This window comes from Spinacia oleracea, chromosome 3, assembly GCF_020520425.1.
Source record: "Spinacia oleracea cultivar Varoflay chromosome 3, BTI_SOV_V1, whole genome shotgun sequence".
Classification (NCBI taxonomy): domain Eukaryota; kingdom Viridiplantae; phylum Streptophyta; class Magnoliopsida; order Caryophyllales; family Amaranthaceae; genus Spinacia; species Spinacia oleracea.
The window spans coordinates 50,000,510-50,015,435 of NC_079489.1; the positions used below are offsets into that span (position 1 = coordinate 50,000,510).

General features: G+C 37.2%; 1 protein-coding gene and 1 non-coding gene across 3 annotated transcripts; one reads left to right on the forward strand and one right to left on the reverse strand.

Annotated features, from left to right (window-relative positions):
• Positions 1–9,963: 9,963 nt before the first annotated feature.
• LOC110801990 (uncharacterized) lies at positions 9,964–14,248 on the forward strand. 2 transcript variants are annotated; one of them, XM_022007411.2, is made up of 2 exons: positions 9,964–10,425; positions 13,143–14,248. In XM_022007411.2, exon 2 carries the CDS (start codon positions 13,147–13,149, stop codon positions 14,104–14,106), a length of 960 nt encoding a protein of 319 aa, XP_021863103.1. In that variant the 5' UTR covers positions 9,964–10,425; positions 13,143–13,146; the 3' UTR covers positions 14,107–14,248. The 2 variants fall into 2 exon arrangements, with proteins under 2 accessions (XP_021863103.1, XP_021863100.1); XM_022007408.2 differs by having other exon boundaries at positions 9,964–10,472; positions 13,143–14,245.
• Positions 13,677–13,785, reverse strand: LOC130471102 (small nucleolar RNA R71). The gene has a single exon (XR_008931778.1). It is a non-coding gene; the product is annotated as a small nucleolar RNA R71 (small nucleolar RNA).
• Positions 14,249–14,926: the final 678 nt, after the last annotated feature.

Below are 14,926 nucleotides of genomic sequence, written 5' to 3' on the forward strand. Positions count from 1 at the left end.
ATGTGCAAAACATCCCCAAAGCCAGGAAACATGTATAAAGCACAGATCAAGCATACTTACATTTGAAGCGTGTTTTCCCGAGTTTAGTATCAACGAACACGAACAAAGAACTCCAATTGTCGTTCCTCTATTTTGTTCATCGATACATTCAGATCCGTCTTGATAATCGTAGCTTAGACAATATTCAAGAGTGTTTGCTTTTCGGGAGGAACAATTTTAAGTAGAGAGCAAAACTGAAACAACGTAATTTCAGAATTAGGTTTAGGGTTGTGGAAAAGTTGATTAATGTGTGGAATATAACCCTAGAGTTATATTAGTGTAACCGGCCAAGACACATGGCCTTGACCGGTCACACTCACACACCGCAAGCCACAACGCGTAGCCCACTGCAGGCCGAAGCCCGCAACGCACGAGCAGCAACGATGGGCCGTGGGCCTCGCTTGCTTGCTCGCTACTTGCTGTTGTCTTATTGCGCGCACACTCGTGCTGCGGGCTGGCTTGCTCGCTGCGCGAGCTCGCTGGCTCGTTGGGCCTTGGTGCGACGTGCCGGCATCTCCGTTGCGGCTCGTATTCGCGATGAATGCCTTACGGCTATTATTTATCGTATCGTACACGACGAATCACCGTCGTACGATACGATTATTTGTTTCGCCCATCTTACGAATATTCACGATACGATATACGATTCCGATGCAAGGTAGTATCGTATATTATGTTTTTTCGAACTAATTCCTGAAAAACTATTATATGATTTTCCGATTCATTTAGTCCGGTGATCTGTTACATGCCATTGGTGTGACCTTATTGGTTCAGTCAAGAGTAAGTTATGAGCCTAATATAGATTAGAACTCACTGATCGGAAGCATTGCTCCAGCTAGATGTTCCGATCACTTGATCTCACTTAATTAATTGTTCGTAACTAATCTGAACCTTGGTATTAGACTTAATGCACCTTGGGTGAAGGACACATTTCCTTCAGTCTCCCACTTGTCATTCAGACAAGTGTGCATTCACATTCCTTTGTCAATTAGTGTTACTTGCTGAACATAAGGTAAGATCCAAGTCATCCTTATTACGTCCAAAAGTGTTTCTCGGATTACTGAGCTCAACTGTTAAGCTTTTACAGAAGGTTAAGCCTTAACCATTCTGAGCACGGCCATGCATTTTCACAGTATCTAACTCTCCGAGAGGCCTTGTCACACAACAAAACCATATCCTATCAAAGATAGGAGGATAATCCATTCTTGCAATCTATGAACACTCACTTTGATTCATAGTACGCCCAATAACTGCTTTTATAGCCTCCTTTTACGGTGCGATGTTTTGCTAGCATTAGAGCGAACTAATTCTCAAACGAGCAATCACAATTACTCATGTTCTGAGGAATGGTTCTAATCACCATTAATGAGAACTACTTATGACATGACTTTAATCTCTTAAAGTATTCTCATGGTCAATCCGATATAAGGTCCAATAACTATCTATGCAAAAGATTCTGACATCCAGTCAATCTAGTTCAAGAAACCGAACTACAAATCTACTTGAAATCTAATCTTCATTAGTCATTGGTCGTCCACCTTTTAATGACCTGGATTAGGGATCCTTTGTTACTTCAATATTCAAGTTCACTTATGGGTGTTTCATTGTCGAAGAATCCATCTTAACATCCCATTTGAATGTTTTGAATCACATGGACTTTTCATTTAATCCTAACCCAAATTAAATGAATATGAAATAAAAATTTCATAAATATGAAATGGTTAAACCAATTGTTTTAAACACAGATCTAACAGATGTTCTAAAACAAAACTTAGAAAATCAAGGCCATTCTCCAATATGCTTGATTCCCATGGTTGCTACATGTGCGTTGTGCTTCGCTTTTGGCAACGGTTTAGTCAATGGATCCGCGATGTTGTCGTCAGTTCCAACCTGGGCAATGGCTCCGATATTGTCGCAATACAAAGCCATTGGTCCTTTAATGGAGGGGACAACCCCAAGTTCTTCGATAAACTTCCGAATCCAAACAGCTTCCTTTGATGCTTTTGAGGCAGCAATGTACTCGGCTTCAGTTGTAGAATTCCCAATAGTGCTTTTCTTAGCACTTTTCCAGCTTACTGCTCCGCAATTAAGGCAGAACACAAAACCAGACTGTGATCTGAAATCATCTCTGTCGATTTGAAAGCTTGTGTCCGTGTAGCATCATATGTACCACCATAGACCATAAACTGGTGCTTAGTCCTTTTCAGGTACTTTAGGATATTCTTGGCAGCAGTCCAATGCGCCTCACCTGGTTCAGACTGGTACCTGATCGTTGCACTAAGTGCGAACGAAACATACGGCCTTGTACAAATCATAGCATACATGATGGACACAATAGTCGAAGCGTATGGAATTCCGCTCATCTGTCTACGCTCATCAAATGTCTTGGGACACTGAGTCTTGCTTAGATATGTGCCATGTGTCATGGGTAGATGGCCTCTCTTGGCTTCCATCATATTGAACCTAGCTAGCACTTTGTCAATGTAAGTGCTCTGGCTTAAGTCCAATCATCCTCTTAGATCTATCCCTATAGATCTTGATGCCTAATATGTATTGTGCCTCTCCTAAGTCCTTCATTGAGAAACACTTTCCAAGCCAAGACTTTACAGACTCCAACATAGGAATGTCGTTTCCAATAAGTAGTATGTCATCTACATACAAGACTAGGAATGCAATTTTACTCCCACTGACCTTCTTGTATACACAAGATTCGTCTTGATTCTTGATGAAGCCAAACTTATTGACTGCTTCATCAAATCGTTTATTCCAACTCCTTGATGCCTTCCTTAATCCATAAATGGATTTCTTAAGCTTGCATACCTTTACTTGGTTCTTTTGATCGACAAAACCCTCTGGCTGCGTCATAAACACAGTCTCTTCAAGAACATCATTCAAGAAGGAATTTTTGACATCCATTTGCCATATTTCATAATCATGAAACGCGACAATCGCAAGGATTATCCGAATAGACTTAAGCATAGCGACTGGAGAAAAGGTTTCATCGTAGTCAACGCCTTGAACTTGCCTGTAACCTTTTGCTACCAATCTAGCCTTGTATATGTATACAATTCCATCTTTGTCTTTATTCAATTTGAAGACCCATTTGCATCCGATAGGTGTAAACCCATCCGGCAAATCTACCAAATCCCAGACTTGATTTCCAGACATGGAATCTATCTCGGATTTCAAGGCCTCTAACCAATTAGTGGAGCTTGGGCTTGTCATAGATTGCTTGTAAGTCATAGGTTCATCACTATCTGATATGAGAACATCTAAGTTCTCAGTCAAGAGGACGCCTGTCCATCTGTCCGGCTGAACCTTAGTTCTATTTGACTTACGAGGGGCAACAACGTTTTGAGGAACTACTCCCACTGGCTCTTCTAAAGGCCTTGGAGGTTCTTTGCCTTTCACTACTTCTAAAGAGTTCTTGGTTCTTTGTTCTTCTCGAATCTCTTCGAGGTCTATTATTCTCCCACTTGTCAATTTGGAAATATGATTTCTTTCCAAAAAGACACCGTCACGAGCAAAGAATACTTTGTTCTCTGACTTGTTGTAGAAGTAATACCCCTTTGTTTCTTTTGGATACCCAACGAAGAAACATTTGTCAGATTTTGGTTCGAGCTTGTCCGAAATTATTCGCTTGACATATGCTTCGCAACCCCAAATCTTTAGAAAAGACAACTTTGGAAGTTTCCCAGTCCATAGTTCATATGGAGTCTTTTCAACAGCTTTTGATGGAGCACGATTCAGTGTGAGTGCTGCTGTTTGCAATGCATGTCCCCAAAATTGTAAAGGAAGTTCGGCTTGACCCATCATTGACGTGACCATATCGAGTAAGGTCCTGTTTCTCCGTTCCGACACTCCATTCCATTGACGTGTCCCCGGAGCAGTCAATTCAGAAAGAATATCGCATTCTTTTAGATGGTCATCAAACTCGTGGCTAAGATATTCACCTTCTCGATATGATCTTAGAGCTTTGATTTTCTTGCCATGTTGATTCTCTACTTCATTTTGAAATTCTCGTAATTTCTCAAACGATTCAGACTTGTGTTTCATTAAGTAAATATAGTCATATCTATTGAAATCGTCCGTAAACGTTATGAAATAACTGAACTCACCTCTAGCTTTCGTACTCATAGGCCCACATACGTCCGTATGTATTAGCCCTAGTAGTTCGCTTGCCCTTTCTCCCACATTTGAGAAAGGTTGCTTTGTCATTTTGCCAAGTAAACAAGATTCGCATTGATCAATCTTCTCTAAGTCGAATGATTCTAGAATTCCTTTCCGTTGAATTAATTCCATGCGGTTTATGTTTATATGGCCTAATCGACAATGCCACAGAAATGTGAGATCCGAATCACCAGTTTTAGCCTTTTTGGTATTTATGTTATAAATGTGTTTGCTCGTATCTAGCACATAAAGACCATTTTCTTGTTGTGCTGAACCATAAAACATTCCATTCAAAGAAAAAGAACAACTATTGTCTTTAAATTGAAAACTAAAACCTTCAGAATCCAAACTTGAAACGGAAATGATGTTTCTGGTGATACTAGAAACGTAGTAACAGTTTTCTAGTTCCAAAACAAACCCACTAGGCAAAGAAATAAAATAAGATCCTACGGCTAATGCAGCAATCCGTGCTCCATTTCCCATGCGTAGATCCATCTCGCCTTTATCAAGCCTTCTACTTCTCCTTAGTCCCTGTGAATTGGAACATAAGTGTGAGCCACAACCAGTATCTAATACCCAAGTAGTAGAATTAGCAAGATTACAATGTATAACATATATACCTAAAGTAGAAGCAACGTTCAGTTATTGTTGTGCTGAACCATAAAACATTCAATTCCAAGAAAAAGAACAACTATTGTCTTTAAATTGAACACTAAAAGATTTAGAATCCAAACTTGAAACGGAAATTATGTTTCTGGTGATACTAGAAACATAGTAACAATTTTCTAGTTCCAAAACAAAACCACTAGGCAAAGAAATAAAATACGATCCTACGGCTAATGCAGCAATCCGTGCTCCATTTCCCACAGGTAGATCCATCTCGCCTTTATCAAGCTTTCTACTTCTCCTTAGTCCTTGCGAATTGGAACATAAGTGTGAGCCACAACCAGTGTCTAATACCCAAGAAGTATAATTAGCAATATTAAAATGTATAACATACATACCTGAAGGAGAAGAAACGTTTCCGTCCTTCTTCTCTTCCTTTAGTTTAGGGCAATCTCGTTTGTAATGACCAATTTCATTTCAATTGAAGCATTGCGATGTAGATGAACAACGATCCCTCTTCATTTTCCTCTTGGAGGGCGCCACTTGCCCACCTAGAGTAGATGGAGATGCACCCTTGCTTTCGTTCTTCCCCGGAACCTTTTTCTTGATTTTCTTACTCTTTACTTTTAGCGACGCTTGCTTATCACTTACAAAGTCCAATTCATATTGATGAAGCAAATAAATTATCTCACTAACATTGTTTTCCCTTTTCTTGGAGAAATAGAGTAGTTTGAATTTCTTATAACCAGGGTGAAGAGAATTCAAAAGTATTCCCGCGGCTGCAGAATCTGGGAATGGTTCACCAAGTAGCTCAAGGCGGTTGAGAAGCCCAACCATTTTCTTTGTATGAGCTTTAATTGGTGTTCCTTCTGTCATTTTAAGATCAATTACCCTTTCCCTTGCGTTTTGTCTTTCGACGTCAAAGCAACAACCCAGTGGAGCATTAAGCTTTAGATCCCCAAATGAATGTACCAATTCAAAGACATTTTGGTCGACATGTTGACCACCATGTTGGAATATACCACGACATATATCCTTAAGATGCCTTAGGAGTTCCCATGGCTCATATGCAATGAACCTTGCACTCCAATCCTTGGGGATTGAGCCAAGAATAAGATCTATCACTAGCGGCATGTGGTTCGCCCACGCACATTGCTTTTCTAGAGTCATGTCATTTGAGTAATAGCTGGGGATGGGATTGTCAACAACATATTCAATGTTGTTCCACCTGAGGACTCGCCGAAGCTTCCTCTACCAATCAAGAAATTTTGATAGGTTCAATTTTTCATCCTGAATTTCGATTACTTTGAGTTTTGTTTTGATTGCGGCCATTTGATTACTACATTTGAAAGGAATTTGCAATAAATAACCATTCATAACTTAATAACTTTAAATAAATGCTAGCATACAATCATTAAAGCTATTAAACATTTCATTCATGCAAAAGAAAAACATGGTCCAAAAAGAATGAAACGATTCCAAGACCCTAAAACTCCTAAATCCTTAAGCAGCTTTGGCATGACTTAAGTCTTTTAAGATTCTAGGTAAGCAAAACCTATTGCTAGTAATCTCCAAATTACTCTTGGTTAATAAATTAATACCATAATTTATCCCATTGCCACAACATATGCCATTGTTGTTTGAGTTAAAACCACAACCAACGTGTTCCTTTGAGATACCTTACCATCTAAGTAAACTAATATAGCACCTCGCTTTGGCAGAAACCTACTACCTTAGATCCCTAGATTTTTGTAAGTGCTTGATTTGGAAGGCAATTTTTAAACTCAATATTACTTTGGACCTAGTTGTTTCTATGTTAGTTCGATTATTTAGTGAACTAAATCTAATCAAGCATACAAACAACATTCATGCATAATATATTCATACAAGCATAATATATAGTGCATAAATTAAATTGGTGAACTAGTATGGCCCAAAACACTTGTCTTGAAGCATCCAATCTTCTTCACCATCTTGTTAGCTTGGCATCGTCTTGAATCTTCATTCAATGCTAACTTAAAGTTCTAAACTTAGAAATACTTGAAATAATAAAATTACATCAAAATTTCAATGGTACGCAGACCATATTTAAAACTTTACATTCAAAGATAAAACGGTTCACAGACCGTATTTAACTATCCTAGATTGGCCATACTAGTCACTTGGAGTACCTGCATTACATAAAATATACATTATAAGCATTCACCCACTCGTATCCTAAAACGAAAGCCGCAATTAAATATGCAAGTATTTACGTGAATTATTTAAAATTCACGTTCACATAAACGCGTCCTAAAAGATTAATCAATTTCAAATTATTAATCCTTAGAATTTATTCTAATTAAAATTTAATTTAATTAAAATAAAGCGACCTACAAAAATAATTAAAATAATTATTTCATTTTAATTTCATTAAGCGGCTCCCACTCAAACCAATAATTATTCCGGATAATTAAATATTTAAATATTAAATAAAACTCACGGCCCGGCCCAAGTTAAATAAAATAATTAATTTATCATCCCGTTAGCCATTTTTAATGAAAATATCAAATTTAAATCCCAACGAAATGAAAAATACCAAAATTGTGCAATGCGGGCTAGGCTTGCGCCCGGCCCAGCAATGCCATGTGTTGTATGGCCTACGAGGCCTTGAGCTCGTCACCCATGCCCCGCAAGCCATCGTGCACATTGCCGCAGCCTCGTGTTGCTTGTGGCATGTAGTGCTCGCTGTTGTGATGCTCGACGTTGCGCGCAAGGAAAGGCAACCTTGCCCCTTGCTTGCTCGCTACTCGCAAGCGAACGCTCGCGTGCCTTGCTCGCTCACTCGCCCAGCGTGCGCGACACGCAGCTCGCTTGATGTTGCCCGCGTTGTTGTGCCTTGGTTACTGTGAGGCAGCCCGCATGGCTACGACGAGCCACACGCACCGCACACCCGTTTTGTTCGTGCCTTTTATTCGTGCTTACGAACCAACTAATTAAAAAAAATTCAATTTCACGAACATATTTGCATTTAGTTATTTTTCACAAAATTAACAATTTTTATTTTTGAAAAATAACGACTTTACGATTTAATTAATTTTAACAACAATCCGATTGTGCAAAATTTATTAAATCTAGGCTAACTTTATTCAAATTTTAACGAACGAACAATGTCAACAAAAAATTTTAACGTTTTGATAATCAAATCTAAAACTTTGAATCGTTCTAAACATTTAAATTTCATATTTTTACAATTTGGTTTAAGTGTTGATTAAAATTAACGAATATAATCAAAATTTTAAATCAATAATTTTTTAAATCTGCCACTTTACATGAAATTATATTCCCTTTCCCATTTCCAGATCTAAATTATTTTAAAAATCAATTAGCGATCTAAAACTTACGGATTTGAGGAAAGAAAAATTAGGGTTTATACTTAACATTTATGGCCAAAAATTTTACCATAATTTTAAAATATACCCAACAGCATTAGGTCAAAATTTCAATCCATTCCTAGTAGTTTAGGTTGACCAATTAATTGAAAAACTTTCCGAATTTGTTAATTTTAATTCGTTAATTAACAAAAATGCCCAAAAACTCATACTTTGAGGCCTGTTTTTGCAATTCTGTTCTCATGAGTTGATTTTATAAAATCGTTTTCAATCAGATTAGGGTCAGAAAAGTCGAAATTTGGAAACGTTTTGAATTCAGAACTTATTACACGATTCATCCAATAATCCATAATAATTCAAAAAATTCAACAAAAATCCAAAAAAATTCGACAGCATACAAAAAAAAAATCATGCTAAAAAGTTCTTTGAATACATAAGGCTCATGATACCACTGTACGGGAATACAGTTAAACATATAACATGTGCGGAACATCCCCAAAGCTAGGAAACTTGTATAAAGCATAGATTATGCATACTTACATTTAAAGCGTGTTTTCCCGAGTTTAGTATCAACGAACACGAACAAAGAACTCCAATTGTCGTTCCTCTATTTGGTTCACCGACACATTCTGATCCGTTTTGATAATCGTAGCTTAAACAATATTCAAGAGTGTTTGCTTTTCGGGAAGAACAGTTTTGAGAAGAGAGCAAAACTGAAACTACGTAATTTCAAAATTAGGTTTAGGGTTGTGGAAAAACTGATTAGTGTGTGGAATATAACCCTAGAGTTATATTAGTGTAACCGGCCAAGACACATGGCCTTGACCGGCCACACTCACACACCGCAAGCCATAGCGCGCAGCCCACTGCAGGCCGAAGTCCACAGCGCACGAGCAACAGCGATGGGCCGTGGGCCACGCTTGCTTGCTCGCTGCTTGTTGCTGTCCCATTGTGCGCACACTCGTGCCGCGGGCTGGCTTGCTCGCTGCGCGAGCTCGCTGGCTCGTTGGGCCTTGCGCGCATGCGCGCTTGGCTCGACGGGCCGGCAGCTCCGTTGCGGCTCGTATTCGTGATAAATGCCTTACGGCTATTATTTATCGCATCGTAAACGACGAATCACCGTCGTACGATACGATTATTCGTTTTGCCCAGCTTAGGAATATTCGCGATACGATATACGATTTCGATGCAAGGTCGTATCGTATATTATGTTTTTCCTAACTAATTCCCGAAAAGCTATTAAATGAATTTCCGATTCATTTTATCCGGCGATCTGTTACATGCCATTGGTGTGACCTTATAGGTTCAGTCAAGAGTAAGCTATGAGCCTAATATAGATTAGAACTCACTGATCGGAAGCATTGCTCCAGCTAGTTGTTCCGATCACTTGATCTCACTGAATTAATTGTTCGCAATTAATCTGAACCTTGGTATTAGACTTAATGCACCTTGGGTGAAGGACACATTTCCTTCATTGAGGACATGCTGATAAGGGAATTATTTACCATATATTTATTCCCTTATTTTAGCTATGTAGTAATCCTTTATTTATCATTTTGGGTCTTTAATTACGTTTAATAATTATAAGTATATTTTCTTTGTTTTATATTTTATGGTTAAATTAGCCTAAATATTACTCGGTTATGTTATAGGTGCTAATTTCATGCCCGTTGGTTGCACACGAGACATTAACGATAACAACATTAGTAAGGGAATCGAAGAATACAAAAAGAGTCAACTCTTGGCAATTGGGTTACACATGAGAATTAATGAAAATTAATGGGAAAGCTAAGTACTACGGAGTAATTAATTCCCTTGAGCACACAAATTAACTTCCAAAAGCCCATTACTTTCACTTACCGCAGCTCCATCTCCGAGAAAACAAAGAGCCCAAGTTAATGCTTCTTCATCACGCTAGAAATCAGCAACCACTCTCAACTCCTTTCAAATTCCTTCTGCTAGAGGCATCAAATAGGGAGTTGAATTTGTCAAACATTTATCATGGGCGTAAAAAACTCCTCCTCTAAAGATCTGATCGGCATATCTGCTGCAAATTCGAAGCACGGTTATCAGTTATTTCTATCATCACATGGATGATTTTCTGGTTCCGAGATCTCCGTTCAAACTAGGGTTTATCTCCTATAAAGTTGCTACTCAAACCGTCAAGAAATACACAGGGAACACAGCAAAAATTAGGAAGGTTTGTGAGATTGGATTGTTGATATCGACAGTATTGAAGGTGAGCGGTCTCCATTGACGGCGGACCCGAAGGCAGCTGCTGCATCGGTCTAGTTCCTAATTAATGAGTTTTCTCCTTCTCTATCTTCAATTAAGAGTTTTTATATTGTTTCTTTGTACTTACAATTCATTGCAATCAGATTTAATTTTAAGTTTTGATGTTCATGGAGTGGTCTTACTTGAAAAACATTGAGTATTTCATGATTAATATTGAGTTTGGTATTTATTCAAGTTATATGATTGTTGGATTCATCTTTTTGTGTTTGATCTTTATATTTGTGATAGTGCACGATTACAGGTATAGAGTAATTAGACTATGCTAGATTACTACTTGACGCGGCGTTAAGTGATTATTTAGAGTAAACAACTTAGTATTGTTAGGAGTGAGCGGATCACTTTAATTTTATTAAGTATATAAATTGTTCTAATGAAACAAGTTTATTAGGGTTGGATTTATCGCGGCGGTAAATCCACGACCTATTTGCCAAACGAAGTATTAAATAAGATTTTGGTACATGGAAGAAGGAACTTTAAATTGTCTGATTTCTCTATAATTAAACCATACCAATTGGGCTTGTTTTCTTGTCATTTGTAAATAATTGTTTAGTTAGTAATTTAACGTTCACTTAGATTGTTAGTATGAATTTTAAACACCCCCCTATGTGAATATATAGGTAAATAATTGTATAAGTTGTGTATCCTATGATTATGTCTGTTTGGTTTTAAGACTCTGATTAGTTAAACTTTGATGTTAGAAATTAGTAGTCTCTTCGTGGGATCGACTCTTTCTTACCCTTTTACTACTTGTTAATATTTTTAAAGGTCTAAGATAGGTTTTTAACTAGTTTAGGGCCCGTGCAACGCACGGCTATTACTAAAAAATTTATTATTTTAATAGTAACTAAAAGACTTGTGATATTAGGAAAACATGAAAGTAAAAAAGATATATGAAAAAGTATAAATTTAAAGTTGTGTAAAAAAAATATTCAAATGAACTAAATTTTCATATTACTATACGAAGTTAAACATTATAGTCGTTTACTTGTATGTAGAACAATCTAACAACGTTAACCAAACCCGAATGACTCAAGACTAATTTTCGAAAAGGCCCGAGCATAACCGAGTTAGTCAAATACAACATATTTTGAATTGAGTAAAATCTTGATAAATAAACTTATATGTTAGTCTACTTACCATGTATTATTATTTTAATTAACATTCTTACTTACCAGTTACCATGTATTATATTAATAGTAGACTAACATTAGTTCATTTATCAATTTTTTTATATTTCTTATCAGATTAAAAAGTTATAATAATACATAAATAAAATTATATCATAAAGGAAAAAATAATATTGATTTAGCTTTCCTCCAATAATGTATTATGCAGTACATATCTATGGTAATTAGAATATATTTTTATCTTAGTTTCCTAAAAAAACATATTGTAACAATTTATTTATTTTAAAGTAAAAAAATAAAAAAACATTTTGGCGGGAAAAAATCGCACCAGAAAATGACACGTGTCATTCCTGGTGTCTCTTTTAGTATATAGTAATAGATTTAATACGGTAAACGACACGTATCAAATTTTGGCGCCGTTGCCGGGAAGATTATTTTTAGTCTGTGATGTCAAAAGTTTTACCGATCTTTTGTGAGTACATTTTTTTTTATTTTGTTATTGTTCTATCCTAATTTTTGGTTATAGCACAAATACAGAGTGTGATCTTGTAGTTATAAAAGTTATAGATGCACACGTACTTCACTACACTAATTCCAATGTCATAGGGAAGCTCCACTTGAAAAATCTGCTTGAAACTTCCTGTTTTGCATGACGATTCTGCATTATAAACCAGTTCCTACCTGCATTGTTTCACTGTTGGTGCATTATATGTGTATTTATCTCGTTATATCTATTTCTAAAGTGATTTAAAGCCTACTTTGGACTTGCTGCACATAATTTTAACAAGTCATTCCCCACTACCAAGTTTTTTTTTGTCTCATAAGGACACTTCGTACATATATGTATATACTCTGTGTTCTACACTTTGGCTAATTTATGTAAGAAGTTTTCTTTTAAGTAACTTGACATTTTATAGTGCTTTTCTTATCTTTTAGTATGCATCTTAAATTAGCCTTTATTTATTTATTTACTTATTTTCAACAAGACACCTATAACAACTGACACTTTCTCAGTTAGCTAATGTCTTGTTTTAAAAATAAAGCACTAACTTTAACTTAAATAGTAATTTGCTACCACTACTGGCTTTTATGAACTTAACTGCATGATATGAGTCTTATTTCAATTCTCTGAACATTCTGCAAATAAATTTGGGATTTCATAAAGAATAAAAAGCATCAATGCAAGGTTATTCTTGAATTCTAAGTATCACTGAGTGTTATGTTCTTATTAAGTTGCTTCTATCACCTGAAATACGTGCTGAACTTTTGAAATTGTCTATAATACTATGTTGAAGTACACTGCAAATCTAAAACGTACTACCCCATAATTAAGAGTATGAAAGTTTTAACTGTTAAGCTATTTTACAACCAATGTGTATTCAGTTTATGTTCTATAACCTTATTCTGAAAGTTAAATATCTAACACCAAGCAAAGCTTCAAAATGTTCAGATTATTTTGTATGCATTCATTTAGCTCTGCAAAATAATAACTAACTCTTTATTTATTTTTTTATATATTTTTTTTATTGTTCAGGTGAATGAGCGGTGGCACACCTAATCCTAAACTCAAGCGAATCAGGAAGTATATCGATTCTGTGAACATCATAAGTCATGAGAGATTAATCTACGCGTTTCAAATAGATCAACCAGAAGAGGTGAAACCAGAGGAAGTTAAACCAACAGAAGATAGTCTAAAAGGAGCGAAAATGGGTGAGCGAACTTTGAAGGAGATGGCAGCCCCAAATACGGGTGATGATCCTCTGTGCATTGTGTTTCCAGAGCTAGACAAACCCCTCAAACTGAATTCAGGTTTCCTTAATCTTCTTCCCAAATACTATGGGAAATCAGGTGAGAATCCTCATCGACATTTAAAAGAGTGTAAGGTTGTTTGTTCTTCTATGAATCTTGAAGGAGTTGAACAAGATCATATTCGATTGCATGCTTTTCTTTTTTCTTTGCAAGATTTGGCTAAAGATTGGTTGTATGATCTTCCTGCTGGATCAATTACGACTTGGAATGTTATGGCATCAACTTTTCTAGGAAAGTACTTTCCAGAAAGTCTAATTGGATCCATCAGGAAGGAGATATGTGGCATTAGGCAACATGATAATGAGTCCTTGTATGAGTATTGGGAACGTTTTAAGAGATTATGTTCATCCTGTCCCCAACATCAGATTAGTGACCAACTATTAATTCAATACTTTTATGAAGACCTATTGCCTACTGATAGGGGTATGATAGATGCTTCGAGTGGGGGGGCATTAGTGGATAAAACACCAACTCAAGCTAGGGCTTTAATTTCTAATATGGCTCAAAACACCCAACAACATGGTACAAGAAATGATGTTAAAAGAGTAAATGGAGTTGATTTAAGTGGTATTCAGAATCAATTACAAGAAAATGCTCAACAAATTGCTACTTTTACTACTCTTGTGTCTAAAATTGTTTCTAGTAATGAGTCTAAAGCTAGAATCTGCTATAATGAGTCTCATCCTTGAAGGAAATATGTCCTTCACCCAAGGTGCATTAAGTCTAATACCAAGGTTCAAATTAATTGCGAACAATTAATTCAGTTAGATCAAGTGATCGGAACAGCTAGCTGGAGCAATGCTTCCGATCAGTGAGTTCTAATGGATATTGAACTCACAACTTACTCTTGACTGAACCTACAAGGTCACACCAATGACACGTAACAGATCACCGGATTAAATGAATCGGAAATTCATTTAATAGCTTTTCGGGAATTAGTTGGAAACGTATTATACGATACGACCTTTGTCGGAATCGTATATCGTATCGCGAATATTCGTAAGCTGGGCGACACGAATAAATCGTATCGTACGACAGTGATTCGTCGTATACGAAACGATAAATAATATATCGGAAATATATTAAATCGCGAATACGAAGGGCATCGGAGTTGCCGGCCCGTCGAGCCAAGCACGTAAGCGTGCAAGGCCCAACGAGCCAGCAAGCTCGCGAGCAAAGGCGAGCAAGGCCAGCCCATTGGGCGCGAGCACGCAACAGCACGCAATAGCGCACAGCAGCGACGAGCGAGCAAGGCCCACGGCCCAGCTGCTCGGCGCGCGCGCTGTGGGCTTCGGCCTGCAGTGTGTCGCTGGGCGCGGGCGTGCGGTCCGTGTTGCTTGGCGTGCCCGGCTTGCTAGCCGGCCTTGCTTCTTAGCTTGGTCGGTTAGTAAGGTTATGAATATAACCTTACAACCTAATTTCCAACACACACAATTCATACTACTCAAACCCTAGAGACACAGAGAACCCTAATTCTCTCTGTGCCTCCAAAGTGAGTTCTTCCCAAAA

What these genes read in the sequence shown, in the direction of transcription:
- LOC110801990 (XM_022007411.2), top strand. Translation starts at nt 13,147, where the DNA reads ATGAGCGGTGGCACACCTAATCCTAAACTCAAGCGAATCAGGAAGTAT.